The following is a 13,705-nucleotide window of genomic DNA, read 5'->3' as shown; positions in this document are numbered from 1 at the left end:
AAATGCCCCATATAAAAATCAAACTTATATTATATAAAAAATTTAATGCAATTTTAATTTTTAAGATATTCTCTAAACTAAAATCAAAATAAAAACCGAAACCGAAACTAAACACTCTAATTCCCACAAACATTTATAAATTTCTTTTTATATGTGTAAAAGTTTTTATTTTTTATTAATTAATCTTTTAAGTTTTCTATTAATCTTAAATTTCTAATGACTCCTACTAATATTTAAAAAAAATTAATACGTATAGTAAATTTATTTTTTTATTAATTAGTTCCTCAAATTTTTTATTGATCTTGAATAATATATAATTTATTTATTATAATTTAAATTAAAGTATCAAATTTACTTAATTGTAATCAAATGGGTAAAAAAATATATACTTTGTTGTTGTATTAAAGTTGGTCACAGTAATAATTTGCTGGGTTCCGCTGCATATTATTTTTTACTTTTTCCAAAAGAAGTTTCTTAGTTGCAAACCAAAGCCACTTATAGATATCGCGATAACAAGAATGGAAACTAGTAAAAATTGGCGATATATTAAAATACAGGGAGTAAAATTCTAAGAAAATATATAAAATTTGACAGTCTTTGCGATAAGCAAATGGGTAAGGGTAACGCATTGAAGAAAAAATGTAGTGATGTGCGACAGCCGACAGTAGCATCGCACGACCTGTATAAATAGACTTCCAATAAGTTAGGCTTACCATATCGCAGCAATAGAGTGCTTCCCTCTCTTTGGTTGTTATGGATCCTTACAAGGTAAGATCCTGCTAATTACTCTTGCTTGACTTTATTGAAACTCCCCTGGTTTTTGCTTTTCTTTTTTTATGGCTAATTTCGGGCTGACTATATCATAGAACATATATGCATGTAGTACGTGCGATCGTAATTACATTTTCTAGTTTTGGAAAATCAAAATCTATCAGATCATTCAAGAATTCAAAAACTGCGCCTTGTTTTGGTAATCTCAGAAGAAAATCACTATCCATGCATTATTAGGCATTTTTTTTATGTTGTGATCAGGTTGATATTGTATTTGACAAAAAGAACTGATTTTTTTTTTTTTTAATATTGGTGGTCTACAGTTCCGTCCATCAAGCGCAAACGATACCCCCTTCTGGACCACCGATGCTGGTGCTCCAGTATGGAACAACAATTCCTCCATGACTGTTGGAACCAGAGGTAATTTTCATAGTTGATTTGTTCTTATGGAGAATAAGAATAATATTAGTTAACTAAGCTATGGTTTTGATCTGTTGGCAGGTCCAATCCTTCTGGAGGACTATCATATGATAGAGAAACTTGCCAACTTTACCAGAGAGAGGATTCCAGAGCGTGTTGTCCATGCTAGGGGAATGAGTGCAAAGGGTTTCTTTGAAGTCACGCACGATGTCACTGACCTTACTTGTGCTGATTTCCTTCGAGCCCCTGGAGTTCAAACCCCTGTCATTGTCCGTTTCTCAACTGTTATCCATGAGCGTGGCAGCCCTGAAACCCTCAGGGATCCTCGAGGTTTTGCGACTAAGTTCTACACTAGAGAGGTGAGCAAGCTTTTGTCATCTTCTCCTTTCTAATATTATTACAGCATTTCTTATTAATTTATTTTTTACTGCTTGTTAACGTAACAGGGTAACTTTGATATTGTGGGAAACAATTTCCCTGTCTTCTTCATCCGTGATGGAATAAAATTCCCAGATGTGATACATGCCTTTAAGCCCAATCCAAAGTCTCACATCCAAGAGTACTGGAGGATCTTTGACTTCTTATCACACCATCCCGAGAGCTTGAGCACCTTCGCCTGGTTTTTTGATGATGTTGGAATTCCCCAAAATTATAGACACATGGAAGGTTTTGGTGTTCACGCCTTTTCTTTCATCAATAAGGCTGGAAAAGTAACCTACGTGAAATTTCACTGGAAACCCACATGCGGGGTCAAATGTTTGATGGATGATGAGGCACTTAAGATAGGAGGTGCCAACCACAGCCATGCTACGCAGGATTTATATGACTCCATTGCCGCTGGCAACTTTCCTGAGTGGAAACTCTTTATCCAGACAATGGATCCAGCAGATGAAGACAAATTCGACTTTGATCCGCTTGATATGACCAAGATCTGGCCTGAGGATGTTTTTCCCCTGCAGCAAATTGGCCGTTTGGTCTTGAACAGGAACATCGATAACTGGTTTGCTGAGAATGAAATGCTTGCATTCGACCCTGGTCATATTGTTCCTGGCATTCACTTTTCAAACGACAAGTTATTCCAGCTTAGAACCTTTGCCTATGCTGACACTCAGAGGCACCGTCTCGGACCCAACTATAAGATGCTCCCTGTTAATGCTCCCAAGTGTCCTTATCACAACAATCATTATGATGGTTTCATGAATTTTATGCACAGGGATGAGGAGGTATCTATATTTCCCTTGTCTATCGTACCCAAGTGATACACTGTATTATATAAACTGCCAATCTTAGATTAAGATTTTTTTCCCTCAGGTGGATTACTTCCCATCCAGGTATGATCCGGTTCGCCATGCTGAGAAAACCCCCATTCCTTATGCTATCTGCAGTGGCAGGCGAGAAAAGGTCAGTTTCCTTGATTTTCTTTTGTCAAAATTAGTGAGATGAATAAATCTCAGATTCTTTTTTTCGAAAATTTAGCAATTTATTAATTAATATGTGTCATAAAATATTAATAAAAAAATATAAATATAAATAATTAAAATAATTCTTTTTTATTTTATACAATGAAAGAAATTTTTTGTAATATTACATAATATTTCAATAGCTAATAAAAAATATTAAACTATCAAACATGAATAAATAGAAGAAATTAATAATTTATATTGTATCTCGAATTGCCAACAAAACTCATTAAATACAATAAAAAATAAATAAAGTCCCATTAAAAGAGGAAAAAACAAAACCGCTAATCAGAGAGTAGGATTTCAATAATTTGTTTCCTACATAATATAGATTTAAAGATATATGTGGCAAATAGATACAAAATATGAAAATTTAATAATAATAATAATAAATAACAAAACAAATAAAAAAGGTGGATCTGGGGGCTGAGCAAGGAAGAATTTGGTGAGGAGCAGAGGAGAGGAGGGGAGAGGCATAAATCTCAAATTATAAAACCAAATTAAAAAAAAAAAAAAAAACAGCTCATAATATTTGCTGAATGTGGTGATTGTTAATGCAGTGCGTCATTGAAAAGGAGAACAATTTCAAGCAACCTGGAGAGAGATATAGGTCCTGGGCACCGGACAGGTAAGCCTGAGGTTCAGCCGTTTGCAAGCTTAGATGATTCTAAATTTTAATTTCTAATTAATCCTACAATTGATTTTCCTTTTGCAGACAAGAAAGATTCCTCTGCAGATTGGTTAACGCTTTATCAGACCCGCGTATCACCTACGAGATTCGGGCTATCTGGGTCTCATATTGGTCTCAGGTTAGAGACACGCTTCCCATTAATTCAAGTTATTCAACTCCTTAATTAATTTGCGTGCAATGTTGTCCTGATACTGGGTTTGTGCTATGCAGTGCGACAGATCTCTGGGTCAAAAGCTTGCATCTCGTCTCAATGTGAGGCCAAATATCTAAAGGGTGAAGTTGAGCCTATGTCGCAGAGAGATGTTGAGGAGGAGCACAAAATCATTGTCCATCTCCACTTTGCTATGTTGTATAATAAATGAATGTACTTAATTATCCAATAAATAAGAGAGATGCTATGCATGATATGTGGCCTTCTGGATTGATTATTTTCCAGTTTCTGTAATTTCAAAGTCCATATATATCTTTTCCTGTAATTTTGTTCCTGGACCCAATCTACAGGTATGCTTTCTCCTCTTTTCACATTGTATAAAAAAAGAAAATATCTTATTAAAAACAGTGCATTGGACGCTCATCCCTGGAAAATCTGTTCTCTTAGAGTAGATGATTGTCAGACAAACCCATTTGAATTCTAAGAAAATGTCATGGAGGAAAACAACAGTTAGTTTTTTTTTTCTTTTCTTTTTAAAAAGGGGGTTGGAAAAGTTTTGAATTAGAATGTCAAATGAATATTATTTTTTCAATTATTAAATTAAGTCAATCAAGCAAGACTATACAAGTAAAATAACAGTTTGCTTTCGTTTAATTTTGTTGATAAACCAGGTAATTTATTCAAATTATTTGATGTTGGACATGTTAAGTGCTAATAATTGATCATGGTATCATTATTGCTAGAGGGCAGAGGATGGGCAGCATATTTCATTCCAATCCCTGAATGAGCTGGCAAGCAAGTTGTTAAAATCTTGAATTCCTTCTGGTCCACCACTATCTTTCAGAATTTGGAGGTCTAATCTCTGTCTCTCTTTCCTCTTTAATAATTGATGGAATATTTAATTTTTTGCAGGAATGCTTTTGGATTTTCATATATGCATGACGACCCGCAATCAAACCAGTAAGTTTTACTTTACCTGAACAACTTTAATTTTCTGTTCTTATTATCTCGTCTTTGTCTATTATCACATCATAGGCCTGGTTGTAGTTTGGTTCGGTAATAGAATCGGACCAGTCCATCCTGAAACTGAAATCAGATTGAAGTCGACTAAAATCGAATGGTCATAAAAAAAATTGAAAAGAAAAATCGTTATATTTAATCATAATTGAAACCGGGTCTTAAATCAGAATCCTAGGTCTCGGACCAAACCGATAGCAGATATTGTCCGCTTTGGCCTTGCCGCGGTTTTTTTTTTTTCAGCCGAGCTCTGCCTCAAACAAAAACAAACGCTGCCAAGCCAGGCCTTCATATTAGCCCAGTTACTCCCCCATACTTGTGTGGGATTGAGTCACCTTTGTGACACCCCCCACCCATCACATCATGTTGATTTATTCTCAAGTAATAAATGGGCCGGGTAGCAAAGCATTACCCCGACCCACGAAAACTTGGGCCAAACTCAAATCCTTGGAAAGCAAATTTAAAACTTACAAATGGCCCAGGATGCAGCATTCGTAGCTCAGCTTAACCTCAGAGCCTACAGTGCACAGCCCATAATCGATTTTAGGAGCATTCGCATTTTCTCTCTTCAATTTTTAAAACAGCTTCTGCTTCCTTCAAATCTGCCTTGGAATTTCTTTTTTAAATGAAAACAAAAAGCCTTGGACCACACGTTTCAAGGCGTCTATTGTGAACGTGTCATCAAACCAATGGGCCATGTGGTCGTGAGTTGGTTTTAGCAGTGCACCTGGATAAGGAACCATCGCTTGATGAGTCACGTCTTCAATTATTTTATTCATTTATTTTATTATTTTCTTTGTCTCGATTTTCCCACCAATCTATATTTAAATCGTGACATCGTTGTGAGTCTTACCGTCTTGCAAAATGATCGTCCAAATTCCAAATTTTTCCCGACTTATTTAATTTTTAATAAAATAATATGAGTTGATACACTAAATAAAATTTATTTATCAATTTGATTATATTAATTATATTTTTTAATTCATATAAAAATATAATAGAAGTAAAATCTATCTGACATGATGGAGCATTTTATTTATTAGTTTATCATTAATTTTATAAACAATTTAGTGATATAAATTATTTAATTTTTAATAAAATAATATAAATATGAATTATATTAAAAATTAAATAAAATTTATGATTTTAATTATATTAAGAAGGAATATTATATTTGTAACACTTGTCAATATATTATTGCATTTTCATTACATTATCAACTTGAAAATTGGAATCAAGACTTAAGGATGTAACATTCCAAATTACTTATTCAAAAAAAAAAAAAATCAAATTACAAAAGAGTAAAACTCTAAATACTCTTTCATAAAAAAAAAAAAAAAGATTCTAAATTTACTGTGTAATTGGGCAAGCAATGCAAGAAAATGGAAGTGCAATGTACAAGCATTTAAATGTGATTAAAAAAAAAAAAAAAGCATTTATAAATACCCATAATGAACAATGGCCGTCTTAAGATTTGATTGCTCCTCTAACATTTAACTTGGTGTTTTGCAGTCTCCGCTTCTTACCAAACAGCATCAAACTTTCCCAAATATCTATTGCTATGGATCCGTACAAGGTACCCTTCTAATCTCTCTTGTTCTATTTGCTGATTTTCTTTTGACTAATTCAGGCTTTTTTCCCTTAGGATCATCTCTGTTTATTGGTTTGTTTGGAATAGCTGTGGTTTTGTTATCTAATTGATTGACTTCGACTCTGTTTTCGATTTTCAACGTGGGTTTTTGTTGGTTCTAGCAGACCTTGAACAGATAATTGTTGTTGTTGTGTTCGTGAAAACTTGATTATGTTCTTCTTTTGATTCTGATGGTATAGAACCTTCCATCAAACGCTTATAATTGCTCCTTCTGGACTACGAATTCTGGTGCTCCAGTATGGAACAACAATTCGTCCTTGACTGTTGGAGCCAGAGGTATTCTATTTATGTTTTTGTTCATCAACTCTGTTATTGTTGCCCTCTTTATCCCAGTTATTAGAACTTAGAAAATTATTACTCTGGCTTTATCCATTACGGTTAGTCTGGTTTTTGGAATTCTATAATGGCTGTTCTCATCTATTATTCTAGTTCATATGATATTCATATGATAAATAGCTCTTATTATGGAGAGAGAGAGAGAGAGAGAGAGAGAGAGAGAAGTATTGGATCATTTGGGACTTAATTAGAGTTCTCTGGCCAATTCATTTTGCATTTTTGCTTTAATATAGAGTTGAAAAGCAGCAACTGAAGATTTAAGCTGTGCCCTTTTCCTCCTTCTTTGGACAGGTCCAATCCTTCTTGAGGACTATCATCTGTTGGAGAAACTTGCAAACTTTGATAGGGAGCGGATTCCAGAGCGTGTTGTGCATGCTAGGGGAGCAAGTGCAAAGGGTTTCTTTGAGGTCACCCATAATGTCTCTCAACTCACATGTGCTGATTTCCTTCGAGCTCCGGGGGTTCAGACTCCTGTCATTGTCCGTTTCTCCACTGTTATTCATGAGCGGGGCAGCCCAGAAACCATAAGGGATCCTCGAGGTTTTGCTGTGAAGTTTTACACCAGAGAGGTAAGGGTTTGCGTGGCTTTTTCTTCCTGTTTTGATAATATATTAGCAGCAGATAGCAGATGTCTGTGCGATACAGCCAGTATATTAAGAAAATTCATAGTCAAATGCTCAAGAAGCTTATGATTATGGTTCATTTTTATTATAGAGTTTATTGGGGAAATTATAGAGTACTTCCTAGTTCTTTTAGAGTTTTACTTAGTGTATATTTAAATATATTAGTTGTTGATCCTTTTTTGTCACAGCAATAATTGTAATTATAGATTTTCTGGAAAGATCTAGATTTCTATACGAGTTTTTATTTAGAGTCCTTGTTGGATAAGGATTACTTTTTGAAGTCCAAATCCTTCGAGGTTTGGGAGTACTTTTTTAAATATATAAATACCTATGTAATGTTGTTTGGAAGTTTTTGATCAATGCAAATTTTAGCAATTATGCTTTGATTTGTGTGATGCAATCCAACCCTAAGGGTGATGCATATGTAACCTTGTAACGTCTGAGAAAGTTTAGGTGCGAAGGCTAAACCTTTTATTTTTCTGTGCATAGCCCAAAATCATATATTCTAATTTAAATTTGCTTCTCAATTCCATCCTTTCACAAATCCTAATTCTTAACGTAAATTTCTGCTTATTTTAGCCTTCACAAAGCCTTAAATTTCAATATTAATTCTGAGACCTGCAGGTGTCATGCATCACTGTGATACTAGTTATGATGGAGATTGTCTTGGTGTGCTTGGATGTCCATTTACCTGTAACTTTTGGTTATGCTGAAAAATTTTGGAAAACTTCCTGGAGTGATTGTAGCATGTGCAAACTTATCCACTTGCTTTGATGAAAGTTGGTACTTTCTGTTTTAGAAAGAAAACCCAAGTTATTTTGTTTTCTTTCTGCATGAGTTTTCCCTATGTGACTTAAGATTGGCTTTAATAATATGAGTAGACTAAAAACTTTTGCATGAATTAAGTTTGAGGTAGGTGCATATTCATTCACATCAAACTTTTTGAAGCTTAATAGTTAAGTTTTCTAGATTTTGGTTCTCTTATGTTCTTACTGTCCTCTCATGTTTACTCAGGGTAACTTTGATCTGGTGGGAAACAATTTCCCTGTTTTTTTCATCCGCGATGGAATGAAGTTCCCAGATGTGGTGCATGCTTTTAAGCCCAACCCCAAGTCTCACATCCAGGAGAGCTGGAGGATCTTTGACTTTCTATCCCATGTTCCTGAAAGCTTGCACATGCTCACCTTCCTTTTTGATGATCTGGGTATTCCTCAAGATTACAGGCACATGGAAGGCTCTGGCGTTAACACATATACTTTAATAAACAATGCTGGAAAAGTACACTATGTTAAATTTCACTGGAAACCTACTTGTGGTGTGAAGTGTTTGCTAGAGGAAGAGGCAATCAAGGTTGGAGGATCTAATCATAGCCATGCCACTCAGGATCTATATGACTCGATTGCAGCTGGCAACTATCCAGAATGGAAACTTTACATCCAGACAATGGATCCTGATCATGAAGACAAATTTGATTTTGATCCACTTGATGTGACTAAGACCTGGCCCGAGGATATCCTGCCTCTTCAACCGGTTGGCCGCTTGGTCTTGAATAAGAACATTGACAATTTCTTTGCTGAGAATGAGCAACTTGCGTTCTGCCCTGGTATTGTGGTTCCTGGTATTTCATATTCGGAGGACAAATTGCTCCAAACTAGGATCTTTTCCTATTCTGATACCCAGAGGCATCGTCTTGGATCGAACTATCTACAGCTACCTGTTAACGCTCCAAAGTGTGCTCATCACAACAATCACCATGACGGTTTCATGAATTTCATGCACAGAGATGAGGAGGTATTCAGGCTCTGTTTTTGTGGGTTTGTGTGCCACGTGAAATGTTTGTTACAAAATTGGATCATACCACACTGTTTACACCTAAAATATGCCTTTCAATGTCACTAAAAACCTCTAATGAGATTATACAAGCATTGACAGTTTGGGGAAAATATTTATGTATTGACTTGCTTAGGTGTACTTGTAGCTTCTGTTCTGATCTGGTGCTATGATACTATTTCTTAGGTCAATTACTTCCCATCCAGGTGTGATCCAGTTCGCCATTCTGAGAGATTTCCCATTCCTTCCACTATCTGCAGTGGAAGGCGCGATAAGGTTAATTTTTTTTCTTTTTCTTCTCTCACTCTATTCCTTTTCATTTTTTATTATTATTATAATTACTATTATTTTTATTTTTATTATTTTTTTTTTTTTGGGGGGGTGGTGGTGTATTGTGGAGGTGATCACTTGTCATGTTTCTGAGAATGAGAGAAGTACTAATGGAATTTGAAAGTTTTTGGATTTTATGTAACTGCTGCAGTATGTAACATAATATTTTTTGACTTTGCTGATTAATGCAGTGTGTCATTGAGAAGGAAAACAATTTCGAGCAACCTGGAGAGAGATATAGATCCTGGGCGCCTGACAGGTAAGCCCATGTTCTGGCAGCTGCTTTTGAATTGAAAGATGGGTGTAAAAATTATAAAATTGTTCTCCTTTGTTCCATTTCTTAATCCAATTGTTCCAGGCAAGAGCGATTCCTAAACCGGATGGTTGGTTGCCTATCTGATCCCCGTATCACTCATGAGCTTCGTAGTATCTGGATCTCCTACTGGACTCAGGTCAGACTCGCTTTCAATTCAATGCATTTTTATAAATAAAGAATTGGTGATCTGATGTTTTATGCCTGCTGGTTTTGCACTTGATGCAGTGTGACAGATCCCTGGGTCAAAAGCTAGCATTCCGGCTCAACGTGAGGCCAAGCATTTGAAGATGATGCCACCCTAATATTCCACGTTGCAGATAGAAGATACTGTTTCTGAAACACAACTTCTATCTCAATCTTTGATTGCTATCACATTGTTGTAATAGTAAGCAAAACTTGCATGTTTTATGTCTCTTGTGACCTGATGTTCTAATATAATAAATTTCAAGTTGTGCGCTGTCCATTTAGACTGTATTAGTCTCTAATCTTGTATGGGATGTAGTTTGCTGGATTCATATCTTTCTTTTTTTTTTACTAAGGATTGGGAGAGTATGGATTCAAACCTTACACTTACTAAATGATTGATATATCGAGATTCAAACCTGACACTTGCTAGATAATTGATATATTTTTAGTAACTCGATCAAGTTAAACTATGCTGTTGGATTCAAATCTTAGCTGTTCTTATATATGTTTATTTTGTGCTCAGCCACAGCTACAATGTGTTTGGACAATCTTCGCAGCTAGAGGGTTGTTGTAATGTCCTGTATTGCTGCATCCCAAGTTTGCACGCCTCCGACAATAATTAAATTAGAAAATATAGTATCACCCCTTTGTTCTGCGGTAGCAGAAGAAATCGCACTTTATAGTCATTAAATTACTGATTCTAACCGCGTACGAGTTAAAAAAAAAAAAAAAAATATATATATATATATATATATATATATATATATATATATAAAATGAGGAGATATTTTCGAGAGAATGTGATTTAATATTCTCTTTTACAATGTTATTATAATATTTTATAGAAATTATTTAATAATTATTCTATTAATTTTATAGTAAGTGTAACTTATAATAAATTAATATATATTAATTAAATATATTTATATCTATATAAATAGATTTTAATTATTTTTATTATAAAATTTTTATTAAAAATTTGAGAGATAAAAATAATAAAATAAAATTTAAATTAATTAATAAAAATTTGAAACACTACACTATTTTTTATATATTAAAATTAAAAGAAAATATATAAATTAAAAAATATTTCTAAGAGTATAATATTTAGTATTTTTTTATAGGATTGTCACGTAATTAACATGTATTATTATATATTATATATAATTTATAAATTATTTAACAGTTACTTCATTAATACAATAATAGTAGTCATTATTATAAGATAATTTAATATATAATTTATAATATATTAATATATATTAATTATATATATTTATATTTTATGTAGATTAATTTTAATTGTTTGTATTATAAAATTTATATTAAAAAGTTTTGAGAGATAAAAATAATAAAAAAAATTAAAATAATTAATAAAAATTTAAAATATTAAATTATTATATATATATATAAATTAAAAATATTAATAATCATGTGCATTAATATGGGTATATTGCACGCTAGGATTGGCTCAGGTTCACTACATTGATGAGTTACAATTAAGAAATCAGTGATAGTAAATTATCTAGCGTAATTCCTACCATGTGATTAAAAAGAAACACCTACACTTTCTGAATTTATAGACACGGAAGGGATGAAGATCAAGAAATTGTGAATGAGAAATGGCCAAATAGCTAGTTTATTATGTAGGGAAGTACTTTTTAAAAATTTTAATCTGAACAGATGAAAATTTAAGTAAAAGAAATTACTTTTTAAAAAAATATTATTTTATGTATTATTAAAAAATATTTTATTATTTTAATATTTTTATAAACTAAAATTTTAATTTTTAATTATTTTGAATAATTACTAATTATCTCAATTAAAGTTTAACAGAAACACTAGAGGGACCCTAAATTAATGAAGCTTCCAGTAGAGTGTCAGGGTGAAAAAGGGTGAGACCATGAGAAGCCCATTAAGAAACAAAATGAACAAATTCATGGGCCTTGAAGGGAGCAGAAAAGTGGCAGATGCAAAAAAAAAAAAAAATGCTAATTCAGGAAGAAGACAGAAAATATTTCCCTGTTTCTTTGGTTTCTGGATCAATGAGCTTAGACAGTTAGACTTTGGCGATGCTTGCATCATCGATCTGCGAAAGTGATAAGCATTGAGATAAAAGAATGGGAAATAATTAGAGTTAGTGCAAACTTGGAATCAAGTAGAATCTTGATATATTATAATAAAATAGGATTTCAAAAAAAAAAAAAAAAAGGTAATCTAATAACCCCCATATATTAAATTCTGCAAGTTTTGATTTCTTATATACTATAATAAATTATCAATACTGAGGTGAGAGAATATCACAATTAAAATATAATTTTATTATTATTTTTTTAAATTTTCATCATAAACAAAAACAAATAATTTTTTAAATTAAATTAAAATATCTATAAAAAAGTATTCTCATGAGATTATCATGTGTCATTATTTTTTATGATATTGACATGTGATATTATTTAAATAATATTTTTATTATATTATTTTATTTTTATTATAAAATCTTATTAAAAAAATAAAAAGAGTTAAAAAATTAATAGAAAATATGAAATAATATTTACTTAATAAATATAAAATAATTAATAAAAAATTAAGATGTTATTTATTTTTATATATTTTAAAATTAAAAAATATATATATATAATAAAATTATTTATATACTAAATTTATTAGTAGTGACATGCTCTTACACTAGTTATTAGTATTGTGAGAAGAATGCAGAAATGTTTATTTAATTTAATAAGTTTAGTAATTTTAATTTCAAAATTTTTTTCCTGATTTTAATTTCAAAATAAAAGAAGTTTAGTAATATATATATATATATATATATGCACTTTTGTGAATCTTAATTAAAATTACTATTGTGATTTTTGTATGATGTCTAGCTTGCCTCGCTTCTCACTCTGCTGCTATGGCTGTGGTGGTTCTGAAGTATTGAATAGCTTTGTAAAAGGAAGTAAAAGTGGCACGCAAGGACCACCATTTGTAACCTAATTAAAAATGAAGAAATCAGATTCCACTTATATTTTATATTTTAATTTAATATTATATTCCCCATTGAAGATTTAGCTTCAACGTCAGCCATGGCATCAGCAACCAGAACGGTTCTCTCTCTACCGCTTTAGTTTTTGTCTGGGCTTGAAAAAAGTTGTCTTGAACGGCGAGAATTTCAAGACCCACCAAAATCATAGTGAGCTGGTCGCGTGGGATCATAGTTTGGAAGCAGAATCTTCCCTCGCACAATAATATGGAATCATAAACAGTGAAAACGCTAGCGAGAGGCTCAGATTATTTCTATGAGAGAGAGAGAGAGAAAAAAGAGTTATCTTCTTGTGGAGGCTATTTCCCAAGAAACAGCCTCGCAAAGGGCCTGTCTTTCAGCCTTTACTTTGTTCGTTGCTCATGTTCCAGGCCACAGACGTTTGGACAGTATATTTTTCGGTTTTGGGTTCTGCTCCACCAAGAAGACTACAATGATAGAAGATATCTTTGCACAGTTTGGTATAGTTATTCGCTCTTTCTTTTCTGCTTTGATTTGATTTTTGTTTTTGGGTTATGAATGGGATTGCTTTCAGATTCTGAAATTGCGATGTTTTTCCTTAATGAAAATTATATTTTGTATTGGTGACAATTGGTTTTTTTTTTTTTCTTTCTTGGTAAAATTGGAATCGTTGAATCAAAAGTAAGCAAAAGTGTTTCCAGTACACCTTGTAAGACTAGGTGGAAAGTGAGTGTCTATTTCTACTCTGCTTTTGTTCTCTTTTTCTCGAGTCTAATGATGGATAAATATTATGCTACTTTGATGGATGGATATGCTGGTTTTCAAATTGGGTTTTTATTCTTTGATTCACTTTAGTGGTTGCTGCCTGGTTATCTTGTTGATTTTTACTACCTTTTCTTCTGAGGAATGTGTAAAAAGGAACCTA

The 13,705-nt window shown here is 32.7% G+C and overlaps 2 protein-coding genes across 6 annotated transcripts; both read left to right on the top strand.

Annotated features, from left to right (window-relative positions):
* The first annotated feature begins 617 nt into the window (after positions 1-617).
* LOC110654392 (catalase isozyme 2) lies at positions 618-3,747 on the top strand. The gene is made up of 8 exons (XM_021810359.2): positions 618-768; positions 1,095-1,191; positions 1,273-1,550; positions 1,638-2,414; positions 2,503-2,592; positions 3,212-3,279; positions 3,367-3,460; positions 3,553-3,747. The coding sequence occupies exons 1-8, from the start codon at positions 754-756 to the stop codon at positions 3,610-3,612; spliced, it is 1,479 nt and encodes a 492-aa protein (XP_021666051.2). The 5' UTR covers positions 618-753; the 3' UTR covers positions 3,613-3,747.
* Positions 3,748-4,094: 347 nt separating this feature from the next.
* Positions 4,095-10,473, top strand: LOC110654391 (catalase isozyme 1). 5 transcript variants are annotated; one of them, XM_021810356.2, is made up of 10 exons: positions 4,095-4,284; positions 4,406-4,453; positions 6,023-6,086; positions 6,341-6,437; positions 6,789-7,066; positions 8,135-8,911; positions 9,137-9,226; positions 9,472-9,539; positions 9,639-9,732; positions 9,822-10,199. In XM_021810356.2, exons 1-10 carry the CDS (start codon positions 4,277-4,279, stop codon positions 9,879-9,881), a joined length of 1,584 nt encoding a protein of 527 aa, XP_021666048.2. In that variant the 5' UTR covers positions 4,095-4,276; the 3' UTR covers positions 9,882-10,199. The 5 variants fall into 5 exon arrangements, 4 of the variants coding, with proteins under 4 accessions (XP_021666048.2, XP_021666050.2, XP_021666049.2 ...); XM_021810358.2 differs by having other exon boundaries at positions 4,095-4,288; XM_021810357.2 differs by having other exon boundaries at positions 4,095-4,318.
* The last annotated feature ends 3,232 nt before the right edge of the window (positions 10,474-13,705 follow it).

This window comes from Hevea brasiliensis, chromosome 12 (genome assembly GCF_030052815.1).
Source record: "Hevea brasiliensis isolate MT/VB/25A 57/8 chromosome 12, ASM3005281v1, whole genome shotgun sequence".
Lineage (NCBI taxonomy): Eukaryota > Viridiplantae > Streptophyta > Magnoliopsida > Malpighiales > Euphorbiaceae > Hevea > Hevea brasiliensis.
This window is presented reverse-complemented; position numbering and strand designations above follow the sequence as displayed.

Excerpts from the sequence above, each read along its gene's own strand:
- LOC110654392 (XM_021810359.2), top strand. Across the intron at positions 1,192-1,272 it reads CATGACTGTTGGAACCAGAG|GTCCAATCCTTCTGGAGGAC; the intron begins GTAATTTTCATA and ends ATCTGTTGGCAG. Across the intron at positions 3,461-3,552 it reads GGGTCTCATATTGGTCTCAG|TGCGACAGATCTCTGGGTCA; the intron begins GTTAGAGACACG and ends TGTGCTATGCAG.
- LOC110654391 (XM_021810355.2), top strand. The coding sequence starts at position 4,383 with ATGGAATATTTAATTTTTTGCAGGAATGCTTTTGGATTTTCATATATG. Across the intron at positions 6,087-6,340 it reads TTGCTATGGATCCGTACAAG|AACCTTCCATCAAACGCTTA; the intron begins GTACCCTTCTAA and ends CTGATGGTATAG. Across the intron at positions 6,438-6,788 it reads CTTGACTGTTGGAGCCAGAG|GTCCAATCCTTCTTGAGGAC; the intron begins GTATTCTATTTA and ends TTCTTTGGACAG.